The sequence below is a fragment of the Atractosteus spatula genome, chromosome 14 (assembly GCF_055471065.1).
Source record: "Atractosteus spatula isolate fAtrSpa1 chromosome 14, fAtrSpa1.hap1, whole genome shotgun sequence".
In the NCBI taxonomy this organism is placed as follows: Eukaryota; Metazoa; Chordata; class Actinopteri; order Semionotiformes; family Lepisosteidae; genus Atractosteus; species Atractosteus spatula.
Genome location: NC_142719.1, coordinates 4,353,122 through 4,370,575, shown reverse-complemented (window position 1 = coordinate 4,370,575; position 17,454 = coordinate 4,353,122). Strand labels below are relative to the sequence as shown.

Genomic DNA, 17,454 nt, shown 5'->3' with positions numbered 1-17,454 from the left:
GTTGTGGACTTGGTTACATTTCTCATTCAAAGACCTGTCTAACTGGAACACTGCCATCTCTCTGGTTGGTCAGCACCATTTGATCCATCAACTCTTGAAAAGCATCTCTCCCTCATTCAAAGCTTGAAAGAACTTTGAAAGAACTTGTAATGTCCCATGTTCTTATATGAAGACTGAGAAATTATATACATTGATAAGCAACTTATACCAAGATTGTAAAACATTCACAGGGACAGTTCTGAATGAGTTGTTAATTGTGAAATGAGCAGCAGTCAACTGTTCATCATCAGGTATTCTGCTCCCGAGTAGAATCTGAAATCTTTGGTTCCCTGTAGTATTCGCTATCTGATACCAATGCCAACAGGGTGTACACTTGAATCCCTTGGGACAGAGCAAAAAGACATTTTAGAGTTCACAGACCAGTCTAGGACGCTGACATCAGATTAATCTGAAAGCTCAGCTCTTCATGTTTACAGTATGTGTAAATGGAGGCAATGGCATCCAGCTTCATCAAATCTTTTTATTTAAATTCAAAAGAAGGTAATTTTTGAAAATCATAGAAATACAGTACTGGTCCAACTGTAAACAAAGCACAGTGTTCTGCTGAGAAACAGATTCCACGTTCTGTGTTTTTCTGGTGTGTGAGTTGAAACGCAGGTAGTGGTTAGCATATTGCTTAAGACAGGACAGGCGCAGGGCACCTGACTGTCAGCCTGGCCATCCCTGAGCCCTCAGCATCATGCACTGACCAGCAGGAGGGGCTTCACATGGGTATGGTGTTCACCACTAAACCAGAAGTTCACTTGTGTTGTTTGCGCCTGCAATGTCACATTAAAATGACTGTTTTTGCATTCACAATGTTTGGATTAAAAAAAAAAAATCAGTACATCTTGCAATTGCAGTGCTGTGTTTGGAAGATATTGGTAAACACAAGTCTATTTTATCACAGCCATCTGATGTGGAGTGTGCCACAGATACTGTATACTGAATTATCTGCACAATAAACATTATAGCTTTTTACAAAGTATATAAACTTAATATAGTCAAAACGAGCACGTCAAAACTTTTCCAAAATAACCACAGTGAGAGACTGAGTTAAAGACTTTGATGCATAAAATGTTTATGAAGAAAGTGGAATACTTTTGTGTACTTTTTATTTAAGCTACCACTACCAACCATATACAGTTTTTTATGATACAGTATAAAGCTACTATAGTAGAATTCATTATATACACAGTATATATTGTCTTATTCATATAAAAGCAGCCTTCCTGAGTATCCCTGATAACACTTACTGTACAGTTTACTAACAAACTGAACTGAAATTACACTGGAGGTGATTAAAACAGGTCTTTTCTTTGCTTTGTTTTGTTTTTTTTTCTTTCCAGAATGCGAAGGTGTTATAAATGAGCAGTACTTGCCAACCTGTGCTAATATCACACAATCTCTGAAACTTAAAATAGTGATTCCAGTTTCCTAATGTGTGTGCAGATGAACAGGCGTTTCAGAAGCTCATTGTTTTCGTGTGTCAGGGAGATCAGACAGTGCAAGCAACTAGCAGGAAAAGCAGATTTAAAAAATGTGGATAAAATCACCCCAAAATACATTTTATGCTTTTGGTTTTGGCTTTGTTTTTTCTGTTCTTAACAAAATGTGATGGAAAGAGAAATCCTGTTTCATTACAGGACATTTATGTAGTGTCTTGAAACTGCGCTACAAGTTCCTCTCCTCTCATTGGGGAAGACTATGTTTAATGTGTTTTTAAAAGAGAGACAGCAAGTAAATATCTTATTTAAATAGTTTTCATAATATAAAGAAAAGCATAGTAAAATTCCAATTAAAAGTTATTACTGTCAGAACTATAAATATCAACAAAAGAAAATGCATTTGTGAATGAAACCCAGAGTAAAATTCAATTGCATGTGAGCCCAGTATTAGGAAGCCATCTCTTTTGGTTGCCAACAACCACCAGGCCATTAAATGCTGTCTGTAAACCACATTTTACTAGAAGACAATGCCCTATTGTGTTCCTGTGGCTGTCCCCCTGATTTAAAAGAAGCTTTATGCAATTAAATATTAAAAAAATGCAAAACTGTCAGTTGTGTTCCCAATCTAATTAGTTACAGTCCTATCAAAAGTAGGAAACAAGGCAGCCTGCCCTTACTCAGCTGAATGGCTCTTTGACTTTAATGTGGTCATATTTGGAATGCTGTTGTTCATTCTTGCCTGCAACAAAAGCCACATGTTTTTGAAAACATTGCACTCCAAAGAAAAATATGAAGAAACAATGAAATATGCTGTGTATGCCTGGTATGATTTATAAAAGATCCGCCTTTGGCAGGGCAAGGCATTTATAACACATTGCTGGTATTGCTTTGCCTTTTTCTTTTTGAAGACTGGCATATATGAACACCTTCTTCAGAACCTCTCAGTACTTATTTCCTCTCAAAAGAGTCCTGAAGCAGACAGGTTGGTTAAGGTAATGTCACACTGACTCAATACAGTAGAGCTCAAAACAAACAATTCCACCCCCCTCCCACCTCCCACCCCCTCCAAAAAATGAAAGGTAGATTCCTGGGATATCAATCTAATTGAGCTGATCTAGGAACAGCTGGACTACCACAAGCCAGAATGAGAACGAAGCTCTGACTGCATGTTGGAGATTTCAGATGCTGTTTCTGATTTAGCCTCCCTGGAGTGTGTGGAAGAGCCCTTCCAAAAACGTTTGAGTCGAGCCGTGTCACTGCAGTGTGTAGTGTATTGGATTTGTCATTTACTTAAAGCAAGTTATTGCACCACTGAAGATATGGAGAGCATTGAACAGTCAGAGCTGGCTCAGCCAAATCTTGAGGGTGACAATGGAAACCATATCTGATGGGGTCCTGCAGTAATGTTGGATTTGTGAGGAGTTTTCCATTTAAAGTTGAAGTATTGAAGTCCCAAGTATGTATAATCCTATTTTGCCCTTTCCACTGAATTTAGAATTCCACAGAAATATTGTATTCCTCTATACTGGTTTATAGTGATGTAATACTCCTGTTGCTTTGAGTAGACAGAACATAAGCACCCGCTATGAATGCTGCTGTCATAGTTACGTTTCCAGAATGTTATTTAATATAGTTTTACTCTGAATCATTTTGAAAGCTGGCGACGATCTTGTGATTTGTGTCTACATTTGAGAAACCCACTGCTTCCCATTGATAGTGGGGAAGTTCTAACCAAAGCAGGTGTTAAGGAATCACGTGACCTTTTACCAGAGTTTTCACAACGTCTTTTCAAAATGTTGCAGGTTTCCATGGAATAGAACATCGCATTGTTTTTTTTGTAGTTTGCTGGCTAATATTCTCTGTATCTGTCTGAATGTTAACACAGCAACACTATTGTGTGTAAAGAAGTGTCAGTGATTATTTAACTATTGAACTGTTGGATAAAGACATAAAAAGGTTTAAAGTCTTAGTTAAAATGTTTCTGGGATATTATGAGTTAGACCTGAGCCAGTTTTCATTTGTTTTTTCAAAAGCTAGTAAGTATCAGAGAATGCTCAAGAATATGCACCCTAGAATTTCTTTGTTAAAAATAAATTTGCAATCATTTCACATTCATTTATAAGTGGTGATTGTAAATCCTAGAGACCAGTAGTCACAGAATGACTGGATGGTTTTAACAAGGGTCAAACTGTAGTTAAGTAATGAGTGGAAGAAAGTAAAAAAAAACATATTAAAAACAATATGCTAAAATCATGTTGTGATCTAGTGATGCCATACAGTAATGAAAAGATAATTATTTGGAAACAAAATGAAACATATTTTCAAGAAAATACAGGAGTGTGGGAGCCCATCTAACACTAAATGTGAGATTATCAATTGAATAATAGTCATTTTTGGACTGTTCTTGGAGTGGTCAGAACCTTTAAGGTCCTGTGTTGATTGCTATTATGGGATGCCACAAGTATTTCTAAATTAAAAGGTTTTGCAAAGGTTTTGAAAAAAATGTCTAAAAAAAATAATGAGTTTTACCCAGTATCACCTCTTTTAAGAGGATCTGTAGGTTTTTCCTGAGAAAAATGAAAAAAAAAAAAGAAACAGTCACGTTTCAAGATTAATGTTTAGAGATTTTTTTAATTAAAGACTGATTCAAAACCGGTTGCAGAAATGAGTGTCTTGTCTTTGATCTTCATTTTCTCAGGGCTGTGCAGTCACTGAATTGATATACCCAGGCAAGCCTTTTATTGGTAGTTTCAGTTTTAACAAACAAAACACGCGAGTTGCTTCCCTGCTGGTGTATTGCCCTTGGAGTTCTTACTCATGCAATCCATTATAAGAACATGTTAGAAAACACGTCTTTTTTTTAAAAAAAAAAGCAAAGAAAGAAACTCTCCTCCTTTTCAAATCCCAGATTTGTTGACTCAGTATCTAAATCAATGAGGTGGGAAAAGGAAATTAAACCCATGTGGAAGACTCTAGCTGCTTTACTAACACAACTGGGTGTTATCTCAAATGCAATGCATGGGCATAACATTTAAGGGAAAAGAGGCTGATTAATTAAGGGCATGACTCAAATGGAGCTCCTTAATTCATCCCAGCCTCTGATTATTGCATTTGGCTTCACAGTCTCCTCTGCTCTAGGCACAGCAAGCAGTACAGTATGTGCGTCTGAAAGGAATTGAGTGGTGAATGGTGTGTTTAGATTAAACTAATCAATCCTTCAGATGGCTTTGTCGTATCATCATTCTGACTAAGAGGATGTTTTTGTTGTGTTCTATAGTACGGCAGCAAGACTGCCCTTTGGTGCCCTTCAGTCCCCGTCTTCATCAGCGATTGTGCAAAGATAACGAAAACCTATTGAGCCTCGGCGGTAGATATCGAATTTGAAAAAAAAAAGATATTGTGGTTTTTGCCCAGAAATCACTTTTGGTTCACTTATTTTAAAACAACAAAAACAAAAGGAAGGGTAGTGGTGAGAGTGACAATGATTCAGTGATTTTTTCTGCAGCTGAGGGTACTCATATTGGTAGCTTTGTAGCTCTGTTATACCTTTCCTGTACTTTTCCTCACTTCTGCGCCACAGCTTGCTTTCTTTTGCTTGAATATATGTTCAGTTTCAACGATAAAAACCCTCTGTCTTTTCTATTGGACAATAGACATGCCATTTTCACAGCATGCATGCACCCTACGTGATTGTTTTAGCCGTAGGTGCTACAGTATATAGCACCTTTTTAAACTAGTGATCTTGTTCGCAGGCTGTCCTTCCTGTGCGTGTTTTAATCTTGTTAAAAAAGAGTTTGCAATACAAAGTAACAGGACAGACAGGTTTCATCCATCTGACCATAAGTCTTTAATAATTAAGCAGTCCAGAATTTATTAATTCGGTGTATTTGTTCCAGGAGTTGCATAGGCCAACTTTTAGAGCTTGCTAATTTTTCTATACAGTATTTACTTATTCTTGTGCAATGCCTTGTACACGGTAACTATTGTTTACTGAAAAGTTTACAAGCCATTAATTTTTTTGGGTGAACAGAGAAAGCCCTTGTAGGAAACGGTATATATTGCGCAACACAGTCGTGAATCTGACAGATGTATGGCTATTATTAATATCATTGGCATTATTAATGTGTGCGCCAAGTTAATGTCAATTCAGCGAGTATCACGGGAGAAGTTCCTTGAAAGGCAGCATGTGGCTGTGCTGAGGATGTCTGTCTGGCAGACTCAGCTGTTCAACTACAGGCAGGCCTCAAAGCCAGACTGAAGACCTCAGACCAGACAGTGAAGAAAAAAATGCTTCTCCTTCAGCCCGTGGGAGACTGCTGTTCTGTTGTCTGCCGGGAAATAGGAGAACTGGAAGGAGCAGCCAGTGCTGTCCAGTCACACAGATAGGGCTAGTCCACACCAGGTCATGAGCCAGCTGTGAATCCTATTAAATGGACCTAAATAGACATGGTTGCCTGAAAGTGTATTTTGACAATAACATCTGCTCTGCAAAGAGGTCATTTCGCTTTTGCATGGTTGGGCTTTGCATATTTTATAGTCTGTTTTGCCTGACTGCATCAGAGATTATAGGTCAGTAATGAGTCACTGTGCTTCCTGTCTGTTGCACTTGTGTTTAGTCCAGGCCATGCTGAGGCTGTGGAAATGGATAGTGGTCTCACTGGCCTTTTTGTTTTTTGCTGTTTTCAGGACAGGTTGTATTTGAATTCTCCTGTAACCAGGAGAACCTACTCAAAATATACTAGGATACCATTCATTTTCAATTTCCTATTTGCTGTTTAATAGAACACTAAGGCATTTTAACAGACTTGAGCTACAAATGCTGTTGTCAGTATTAGTTTTCTATTTCTCTTGTTTTCTAAGATTATATGGCAAAGAGATTTACAGTTTCAGCCCATTTTCATATAACATACCTCTGTTTAATGTGCATGACCAAAAATGATGCTGTTGTGCAGCTTTTTCTTTTACACATTCTTTACACATTCTTTAAATTGTGCTCGCAACCTGATCACAGTACATGTGATTTATTTTTCTTGTTTGTGACTAGATATTGAACTGTAGGTCCTGAAAAGGAAGCCTCTTCAGATACCAAAAAATATCTTGAGGTATCCCCTGGGCATTCAAGTAAATTGGAAACTGAGGAAATAAACTGTAGCACTGCAAGGAAAAAAGCCGAATACAGAAACTGAAACTAAATAACTGAAAACCCAGTTTTAGTGCTGCCTAGTGATTATTTTTTTGAGGAGCTAGATGTGCAGGTTTGCTTGACAAGATAATGAATGCTTCTAAGTTTTCTGTAGCTGCATTGTTGCTCTTTATGACTTTATGATTTTTTTTAGTCCATTTTGATGCTAACCAGCACAAAATTATTGTGAAAGAGTACAAATTCATCAGAGGGATCAAATCTGCTTATTGCCAATTTTGGAGAATGAATTACACAAACAGAACAAGCCATAGGTAAACCTTTCATTGCAATAAAAAATGTCAAGTCTGAACCTTTGGAGGAAGCATACTAGTTTACAAGATGCTAAAACTGTTCTAAACAAGATGCAAGGGTATCATGTTTGACTATACTGAAATAAAAGAAAATATGATAGTGTAATGAATAAAAGACACCGTCCTTAAACAACATTTCTATTTTAAATACTGTCAAATTAAAAAAAATAAAAAAAGTAATTCAACTGCTATTTTTTTTAAGTGAAGATCATATTAATATACCAGGCTCTGCAGTACAAAATTTCACCTTTATTTCTGCATTGCAGATATGAATTAGGGACCAATGGCTTCCATTTAACAATCTTGAAAGAGAGGTTTCTTCTTCGTTCTTTGGATTGAAGAGCTGAGTTACATTACAGCAGGGGATGTTCTGTATAATAATAAGCTTTCAGTTACCATTTCCCTTTTGATTGCAATTCTAACATAAACCTTAGTAGAAAGAGACACTCATTACCAGTTATTTTCAATTAGTGTAGTAGAGAGAGAGAGAGCTATACCATTAGAGGTTTCGTCTCTTTTCTGTTGTGAGTCATGCTAAGCATCCAGTTAAAGATCCTTTTTTCCAGTCTTACTTTAATCCCTCTTAAATAGGTGCAGCACAGTGTTTCATGTTCAGATGATTTATTGGCAGGTCTGTACAGTAACTGCACTGGATATGTCAGAGTTGGTCACTGATATGTACCGATTTTACATGTAATTTAACATTCTTTGCAAGATTACAAGCCTTTCAATCCAGTTGTACTATTTCAGTGGGGTTTATATTTATACACCCTTACACAAATATTTAACAATAATTTAATATGTGTTCTCCGAGAAGCAGTACTTTAAACTGATTCCACTATGGTTACACAAAAATAAACCCCGACAATTGCTTCAATTTATGTGGTGGTTTGCTGTATTGTAAGCACATTTTTGCATTAGATAACATCAACAGAAGTTATTAAAAATGATTAATATTAATGCAGTACATTGGTAATTATTTTTAGCAGTTTTTTTATTAATGCAAAATACACTACAGACTGAGATCACCGAAACAAGGGACATTTTCTTAAATGATTTAATCTAAACCTGTAATAGCTACCTCACCGCTAAGTTGGGTGTGTCAGCAAACATGACTGTTGTGATGTTTTTCAATTTTTAAGGGTGGGGGTTGGGCTGGGTCACAGTCTTTTTCATACCAAATTAACCCCCACACATGTTTTGGGGTCATTGAGGAAAAAACACTATATATATATTTTACTAGTACCATAATTACTTTATTGCTTATTTAAAAGGTAAAAATAACACACCTAGGATGTCAAATACAGGATACACTTTTCACCAGGTTCTACAATGGATTTGTAAAACATTGAATATAATACCTGGTGGACATTTTAAGTTCCACAATTGCATATTGTTTTCTGTAGTTGATGCAACCCATAAAGAAATGAAAAAACATTCTACCTCATTTGGCCACGAAATGAGTGTCAACTGTTATCCTTCAAGGCCTGGTATTAATGCACCTCCTTATCTTCCTAATGGAACTAATCTGTTGCCCACTTGAAGCAGTTTAACTATAGTTTTAACCACCTAACGATCACCCTCAGACACATAGATACAGTAGTTTATTACTGACAGTGACAGATGATTCCAGTCCTCTTTGACATTTTTGTATTTTGAAATTAATTAGCATGCCCAGATAATTCCAGTTCTTGCTTTCGAAGAGGTAAAAAGCGAAAAATAGCTTTGTTCTTAAATGCATGCATTTGAAAAGAGAATCAATAATAGATCTGCTGGGGCTGCCAACATAAAGCTTTATAAATGATAACAAAATACTTATTGTATGACTTTTGGTTTTTAGTCCATTTTGATGCTAACCAGCACAAAATTATTGTGAAAGAGTACAAATTCATCAGAGGGATCAAATCTGCTTATTGCCAATTTTGGAGAATGAATTACACAAACAGAACAAGCCATAGGTAAACCTTTCATTGCAATAAAAAATGTCAAGTCTGAACCTTTGGAGGAAGCATACTAGTTTACAAGATGCTAAAACTGTTCTAAACAAGATGCAAGGGTATCATGTTTGACTATACTGAAATATATGACTATGAAATATAAAAAAGTATGACTTTTGGTTTTTGACTGGCAACTCAGAAAAAAGGCTTTAATGAATTAAATGTGAACAAGTAGGTGTCTGTGATGAATTTGCTTTCTGTGGTGACTAAAACATCTAACCTTAAATCTTGCCAGTTCTTCCTGGTTCATAGGCTTTGAGTTTGTTGTTACAGGTCATTATATTCTCGGATCTCAACAGAAATGGCAGAAATCTGACTAAAGAAAGTGCTTCTTCTGGTCTCTCACTAGTAAAACACCCTTTTCAAATAAACAAAGATAACAATAACTAAAACACTATTGACACAGGAGCTTCAAAGCAGTTCAGTTAGAATGGAGCCCCCACCTGTCATTAATTCTCTGAAACTCTCCACCCAAACCACATTGTTGCTGTTAACAAATTGCTTGGAAGTTATTTGTATAGAATGTGGCCCCTTCATGGAAATTGCTCTTTCTTAATCTAAGTGTAATTTTGTATACAGTATCTGTCATCTTCATTTGCTTGCTTAGTACACTGCACAACATCTTTTAAAGACTGCTTTAATGAGTAGAATGAAGTACTGATCTTTGTGCATGATTGCAGTGGAGAGTTTTTAAATTTCAGATTTAGAAAACACAACGAGACATGATTTTTATTTCAAATAAATCCTAATATACATTACATAGCAAGAAACATTTCCCCTCATATAAGCTGTCCATTTTCTTTTCCTTTGATGCAAAGTTTTTATCAGGTTATGTTACTATGAAAAATACTTTTGTTGCATGTGTGTGGGGCTGTTTCACAAATGGCTTACACATGCTTCTTCCTCAGCTGTGCCTTGCCTTCAGGAGTGCAGCTCCTACTTAACAGGCAACATGATTCTGCCTAGATCAGGCTAAAAGTAGTGTTAAAGCAGGTAGTGACAGATAGCATTTACCACACTCCGTAGAACAGTAGTCACAATAATCTCAGGGGGCTTTGTTTTTCAGGAGACATTGTTGCTGTTAAACTAAAATGTTTTTTTTAATTTAAGCATGATTTTGTTATGCTGTGTGATATAGCTAGTCTCTAAGAGGAGAATGATTCTTGTCACCAATGTTTGCTTGCCTACACATTTCTTTCCATGCTTCTTGTCCAGCCTGTTTACATCACTAGTTACCAAATCTGGTCTTGGAAATCCGTTGTCCTAATGTTTTCATGTTTTTCCCAATTATCTGTAATTCCACCATTGTCTAAGAGTGCTGAGATGGAGGGAACAGACACTTTATCATGCATTCGTTTCATTTAAGATTTAAGATTTAACACCAGGATGGCCAGCCAATCTGTAATCATTCACAGCACTTTCAGGTCAAAGATGGCCAAATCCAGCCCTCAAGATGTATTTGCTTAATTGACTGTTTTTATATGCATGGTTTTAAAAATCAAGGCTTTGCGAAGAACTAAAAAGCATGCTGGACTCCACATCTCATTGGGCATTTGTGCTGTGAGGATTCATTGAAATCCTCTAGCACCCTTCCTGGTTACCCTGGTATTGCTAAGGAACATTTCCAGCACGATCATCCTCTCTGACAGTGGTGCACCATGAAGCTTGAAATAAAAGAAAAAGCGTATTCAGTAAGCGTTAAGCAGCTGTGCAATGGTAAGACTGGACAGCAAATAGCAATCAAGTCAGGAAATAAAAGAATTAGAAATTTATGTACAGTGCAAATATCTGATATGCCTAGCAAGGAAGAAATGAAGAACTGGAAAATACAGATGACTAACTTAAAGTCTTGACAGATCTAAAATCTTGTGGCTTCCCATAAGTTTCTAGCAAGAAAATTGTTCCTTTTTTCTGGTTCCGAAGATCTCCGCAGCAATGTGCCCTGTGTGTTTTGTAATAGATTATCTAATGGCCAGATGTGATAACGTTTAAAAAAATGAACAGCTCTTTTCTTTCTTCATTGGAATACTGGAGTCAGATAGATTCCAGATTTGTATTGACAAAAATCATATTAAGTAAGCGTTTCCATTTAATTATCCAATTAGCTTAATATGTTTAATGTCCACATCAATTTTTCCTTGGAAGTTACCATTCAAATATATTTTCCGCATTGAACATTGAACTCATGGTGAAGCAATCCTGAGCTCTAGGCTACTATAAATTTTGCTGACATTTCTGTTTATGTCAATTTTTTTTTCATTGCAGATTAAAACCTGAGTGTTCTTATCTACACATCTGTCTGATGCCAGTTCTGCATTTTTTCTTTATTAGATTCACATCATATGGTTCACATTTTTTGTGTGCATTATGTTTGTGAAGTTTTACAAGGCCATTGAATATAGTAAATTGAAATCCTCTAAGAGTCCCTGTTGTGAGAATGGATGAGTTCAGCTAAGCTTGAATAATATTCAAAAGCCTGACAGATTTGACAAAGCTGAGTTTAGAATCAGTGTCTGTGACACACCCACTGTAATAGAAATGGCCCAGTTAAGCCACAGTTATATAAGAGGCTTTAAACACCTGAAAAGCAAGTGAGGTCACGATCATTCTGGTTTCTTTGCTGGACTATTTTTAGGTGGTTGGTTCACCTCCAGTTTTCTGAAGTACAACGCATTTGGTAAAAAAATGAACTATTGTTTTACCCTAAGAAATTCAAGACGGGATGATGTTCATGTACGTTTACAACAAACTCACTCCATTCTTGCTATTCTCTTCCTTAGTTTTTCTTTCATTCCCTAAGACATGAGGAAAGATACCTGGTTGAATCCATTAAGCAACGTCTTTATTCAATAAGACATCACTCGCATAGTGCAGGTGAAAACAAAGTCCATTGCAGTGTAAGGAGACTCAGCTTGTTGTGGGTCAGTTTTAAAATAAAATCTCACTTCTCCGTGATTGTCATGAGATATACTGTATATCCCATCAGCAATTTATCAAATGCTTAAAAGTCTACACTTAACACTCAATAACACTAACTACAAATAACACTTATGACTGGTGAATCAGACTGCAAAATCAATGTTTATTTTTATGTATTTTTAATATTATTGGAACTATTATAAAATATTACTTTGATAATAAATTAATAATTTAGAATAATAATTCGATAAATTGGCTATCACCAAAATTAATTAGAAAGATGTTATAGAGATTTTTGGTAATAGATAATTGTTATACATTGTCTGTGTTCTTGGGTTTGGAAAGGCGCTTTATAAAAAAAATATTTTTCTTATTGTTGTATATATTGTATGTTACAGAGATAATTGGAAAATATTTTATAAGATCTGGTCTTTTCATACGAGCTAATCAGTTGCTGGGAAGAATCTAAGAGATTCGCAGCCAAACTTGAGGGCACTAAGTTTCTAAATTAGAGCTGAGCTTTCATTTGTACTGAAAGTATCATTTTGTTTGTTTCTTTTTGTTAATGGTTATCATGTTCATCATGTTTCTGAAAAATGTGTATAGATATATAGTATACTACGTACTGTATCTATAGGCTGGGGTTTTTATAATTTAGCTGAAAAGGAGGTTCTTGAGAAAGTTAGTAAAAACAGTATTAATGCATTCAATGCTGGTTGTTGTTCAGTTACAGTGCAGGTCAGAGCTTTTGTAACATTGCAAAGGAGGTAAATATTTAGTGGGTTGGTCTCTAATCAACCTTTTGGGGTGTACCACTGTATTAGTGCGAAAAAAGGACAGTTTAGATTGTCTGTGCTTAAGTATTTCAAAATAGGATTCCTGTATTTTTAGATTACACTACAAAATATCTGCGTTTAACACTTAAAAAAAACAGTAATGAATGAAAGTTCCGTTAGTGCAGCGCGGTCAGAGATAAATCAACATGTTTGCACCCACCCAACCTCATCCTAAGTTAGGTAAGGTAATAACTGAAACTGTCTGAAATTTCACAAGAAAGGGGAACTTAAGTTTTGGAAAACAACCCAGAAATTGACTGTTTAAATCCAGCGCCTAATGGATTCACCATGTTAAGATCCAGCAACTAGCCAAACACATCTTTCAGCATACTGCAAGTTGTTTCACATTAACAATACAGAGCATAGCATACAGCAGATTTCCATTGGCACAATATTTTCACAATGTTTATTGGACGACAACTTTCAAAGTTTAGGACTTTGGAGGCTATCATCTTTGCTCTACTGGAACTGATAGGAAAATATGAGAGAGCACTGGACGTTGGATGTTGACATTAGAGTAATTTCAGAGGTGTCAAGAGTATTTCCACTGATCAGTCATAGCTCACAAAAAAAAGTTGAATCATGTTTCCTTTTTGCAAACCTCTTACACATTCTGCAGTCCCTTTCTAACATGCTAAATCCTGGATTGACTATGAAAGCTTATTGTTCTTTGCAGTCATGATATCCTAGGAATCTATCTACCTATCTTGGTTTCAGAGGAGGTTAATGTGGTGTGCAAAAAATTGAATGAAAAGGAAAGAAAGGTTTTGTCTTTTACATGTGATTAAGCCTTCCTCTGCTCTTTTGAACTATGGATCTACTGGATTTATCTATTGGAAATTGGAACAGTGAACCGCTATCACGTTTGTGAATCTCAGATACCCTGAGATCCCATTGATGCCTCCAGCACTTTGACTATCCATCTGTCTGTTCGTGACAGTCATTCAAAATCATCCGCCTAGCACTTCACCAAGAAGAATAATCAGACTGAGGGAAGAACTCTGGGGAAAACGCAACCATCATTGTTTTACAAGTTTGTGATGTCCTTTTTTGTAAAAAGTGCTCTATGATTTTTAATTCTTTTAATACATTCTTAAAATCTTACTTGTAGTAGCCCTAACATTTTAGGACCGATACAAAACCGGATGTATTGTTACCAATAACGACATTTTGTGCTTTCAGTTCTTGAAGAAATTCAAACAGGTTTACATAACTAATCTAGGAAAAGCCGTCCTAAAATCCATCCCTCCATTTTGTGACCGCTTCATCCAGATCAAGGGTGCAGGGCATACAGAGCGTGGTGTGACAGCTCTAAAACTCTTGATTGGAATCAATGTGTGTGTAATTTTGAAAATATGTCTTGCTGAAACAATTCACACATGCCAACAAAACACATTATGAAGAAACCTTAAAATAATAACATTACTATTTGGATATTACTATCATAATATGGCAGCCTACCTTCTAAACACAGTATTCATTTTCTCATATCCCAGATCTAAAAAAACTTGCAGAAACCATGCTACTTCAGTGAAACACATCATCCTGATTGTTACTACATGTTCTTAATCAGTTGGAGAACATTGGAGAAATATTATTCGTATCATGACTCCACAAAGACCTCTAAAAGAAGAGATTTTTTCACAAGGAGCCCGTTTTCAATGAAAAAGTAGCTCAGACCTTCCTATTAGTAACATCCAGAGCTAGTGCTAGTGTAACAGCTTTTTGATCATTTGTGGCTGTTTTCTTTTTGGTATTTTCAGTGATAGAAATCTGTGCAGTCTAAAGAAATCCAGATTTTAGTCTTATTCCCAGTGCCTTTTCACTTTTTTTGTGAATACTACAAACTACTTGCCTCGATTGTACAAGTAGTGTAGTTTGTCTTCAAGTGTGGCTAAATGATCAATTAGGTTATTTTGCCTTTAAGAGGCAGCCTGTGAATGAAATAATGTAGAAACTAACCAGCAGCATCAGTTAAGTCTTGTTTTTTTAAATTCTTCTAACGTTTGGTTGCATTTGAAATGCATGTTGTATTTGACGTACCATGGCTTAACATAACATGCTAGTGAATTGCAAATCCTCTCAAGTTTTTAAACATTTAATACAGATGTATATCCATGTTTTTCATTACCTTAATTGTGCATTTTTTCTTTTTTCGTAAAGGAAGTTTAACCATTTAAGAATTAAAGAATGTCCATACTGAATATACAATTAACTTAATTCAACATTTCATAGAACTTTCACTGCTATTTGCAGCTAATTTTTCTCGCTAACCTGACTGTGGCACCTGTGTGACTATATTTTCAGTGCTGTTTATTGGGGGATAAATTCTTGCTCTTATCAAAATCAAATGTATTTTAATTTTGTGTAGGCACAGAGAGTGACGTCGGGCTGTTACGCACAGAAACAAAGCAAGATGTGTAAAAAAGAATGCTTGAAATGGGATGAAAGGCCTGTACTTATAATAAATAAATTCTGAACTTTTTTGTATTATATTCCCATATGGGTCTTAAAGCCATGTTACTGGTAATCCACTAAAAGGCTCTCATGTGGATGACAGAAAGAACTCCAAGCGTTTGAAAAGTATTCTGCAAACAATTTTGATGTAATGGTGTTTCTCAAGAGCTGCCTTTAATTAACTTAGAGCTAAGACCACATTTAGAAGAGTGCAAATGTTTTGAAGTTGCAAAATGTTTTGAAAGCTACTTGAATGTTGTTTCTCCAGTTCTCAGTCTGCGTTTTCCACTATATGTATAGTAACATTTTACTTTATGTTTCTAGAAATAAATCTTTTTCACTTAATTATTGAAATGCTTAAATATCCAAAACATGACTTTTAGCAGTAAAAGACGCTGGAACAATATGCAATATACTGTATCTGGCCATCATTTCACACTCTCTCTCACACATTCAAGCCATTTTCTGTCAGATAACTTTCAGAACACACTGTAAAACCTTATGTTTCAGCTTAGGTGGCAGTTTCTCTCAGCTCATCCATGCTCCTTGACAAGTGACAAGTTACGTTGTATTACATACTGTAGGGACTGCTAGAAACTATTAACTGGAGTTCCACTTCCCATAAGGTTCTTTTAATGCTTGTTTCAGATCAGCTGTGAAATTCCACATTTATCCTCCAGCTCTTCTGAGCCTTGCTGACTGATTTAGTAAAATTGGAACATATTTACGGAAAACAGTGCTCTACTCATCACCAAAAGCGCACATTTACAGTTAAAAATATTTAAAATTTCAGACTAGTCCTGGATATTTTCAACTCTCCTACAGAGTCATTTGAATTTCAGGAAAGTAAGTTTTATGTTGCTATGGAAACCGGGGGAAAGGCACACTGCCATATAAGATGGCTCTGAGACCTTTCTTTGTACAGGCCATGTTTGTTATAACTGCCTCCCAACTTTCCGCAACTTGACAAAAATGAGTTGAGGGCTGTGATCTCTTTTTTTTGTGCATTTGGTTTAACACAGAGATACTTTCAACAGTCCCAACACTCCCTCACATTGTACAGCTGTTAACTGGAAATAAGTGATTCAAGAGATTAATGTTGTGGTAAAAGTGACTCTGTAGTGTGAGTGCTATATCAAACATGCAGAAAGCAAGCCCCTTTACTTAACTGATAAGGATGAAATAAAGATTTTAATTTAGAATACTTTCCTCCTTTGCCATCAGATCATCAGGATCTGATGATGTCTAGCTAGGAGTGTCTTCCTTTGCAGGCAAAGTCTCACTTTTAAACGTGTTATTCTCACAGCTTGCTGACAGTGGTTCTGTATTGAGCTATTCTCACTTTTGCTACTAATTCAGGGAGGTACTGAGCTGACAAAGTGCAAACAAGACTACTAGAATGGTTTACAATTTGATGTACTCAAGATTGAGGCAACGACTTTTTCTTTTTGCTTCACACTGAGCACCACATCATCAAAGAGGAAAAAAAAAAGTTGGGATTCTTAACTTACCACGCAAGAATCCCGACGAATAGTTTGAGAAAGAGTCGAATATGCTATTGGACGCCATGGCTTTATTGAGCACGTCGATGCTAGAACCTTTTGTGGTTTGCGCCACTGTTGAAGAATGTTGTGCTGAAAAGAAGGCAAAGAAAAATCCCAGAGGAAACTTAGAGCCTGTTTGTGACCAAGAATTTGGGTTTGCACTGCCACAGGAATGATCAGCCACAAGCCTCCAAGAGCAGCATATGTTAGCAGCATCAGAAGCAAAAAATAAAAAAGAGTCAGAGGAGAGAGTAGCCACAGTGTAAGCCTGCAAGAGAGACGTCCCACACCAAAAAAGTAACTGAGGCTGGACTTACCAGACTTGGCCGGGATGTTGTCTGGTGGCAACTTGTTAAAAAAATTGTCCGTTGAGGTTCAGGTGCTCGTCTAAAATGTAGGTTGCACCACGCTTGTGGTTCTGTGGTTGTGTGTGAGGCCTGTCAAGAGTGTTAACTCAAAACCCTGCAAAAACGACTCAAAAAGTATCCAGCTAGTCACTCGCTGACTGGAAGAACCTGGGTCACATGTCATGTGAGGTCACCAGGCCTCCTCTCTGCGTCTGTTTTGTTTTTTTTTCCCCCTGACTCCTCTTTTTGATTGGCTACCCAGGTTTGGTGACTTTTAGGAACACTGGCCTACTTGTGTCACCCGTACTTTCAAGTGGTGAAAAATTTTGAAGAACTAGAAATAATTCAACTTGCATAAGCCGTCCGACAGAAGA

General features: G+C 36.5%; 1 protein-coding gene across 2 annotated transcripts in view; it reads right to left on the bottom strand.

Annotated features, from left to right (window-relative positions):
* runx3 (RUNX family transcription factor 3) overlaps window positions 1–17,212 on the bottom strand; it is a 71,504-nt gene extending 54,292 nt beyond the window's left edge. Inside the window, exons 1-2 of one of the 2 annotated variants that reach the window (XM_088932397.1) lie at window positions 17,051–17,212; window positions 16,701–16,823 (exon numbers count right to left, since the gene is read on the bottom strand). In XM_088932397.1, coding sequence (XP_088788523.1) covers window positions 16,701–16,758 — 58 coding nt within the window. In that variant the 5' untranslated portion in view covers window positions 16,759–16,823; window positions 17,051–17,212. The remainder of the gene's footprint in view (window positions 1–16,700; window positions 16,824–17,050) is intronic. The other variant, XM_088932398.1, reaches the window with a different exon arrangement.
* Between the last annotated feature and the right edge of the window lie 242 nt (window positions 17,213–17,454).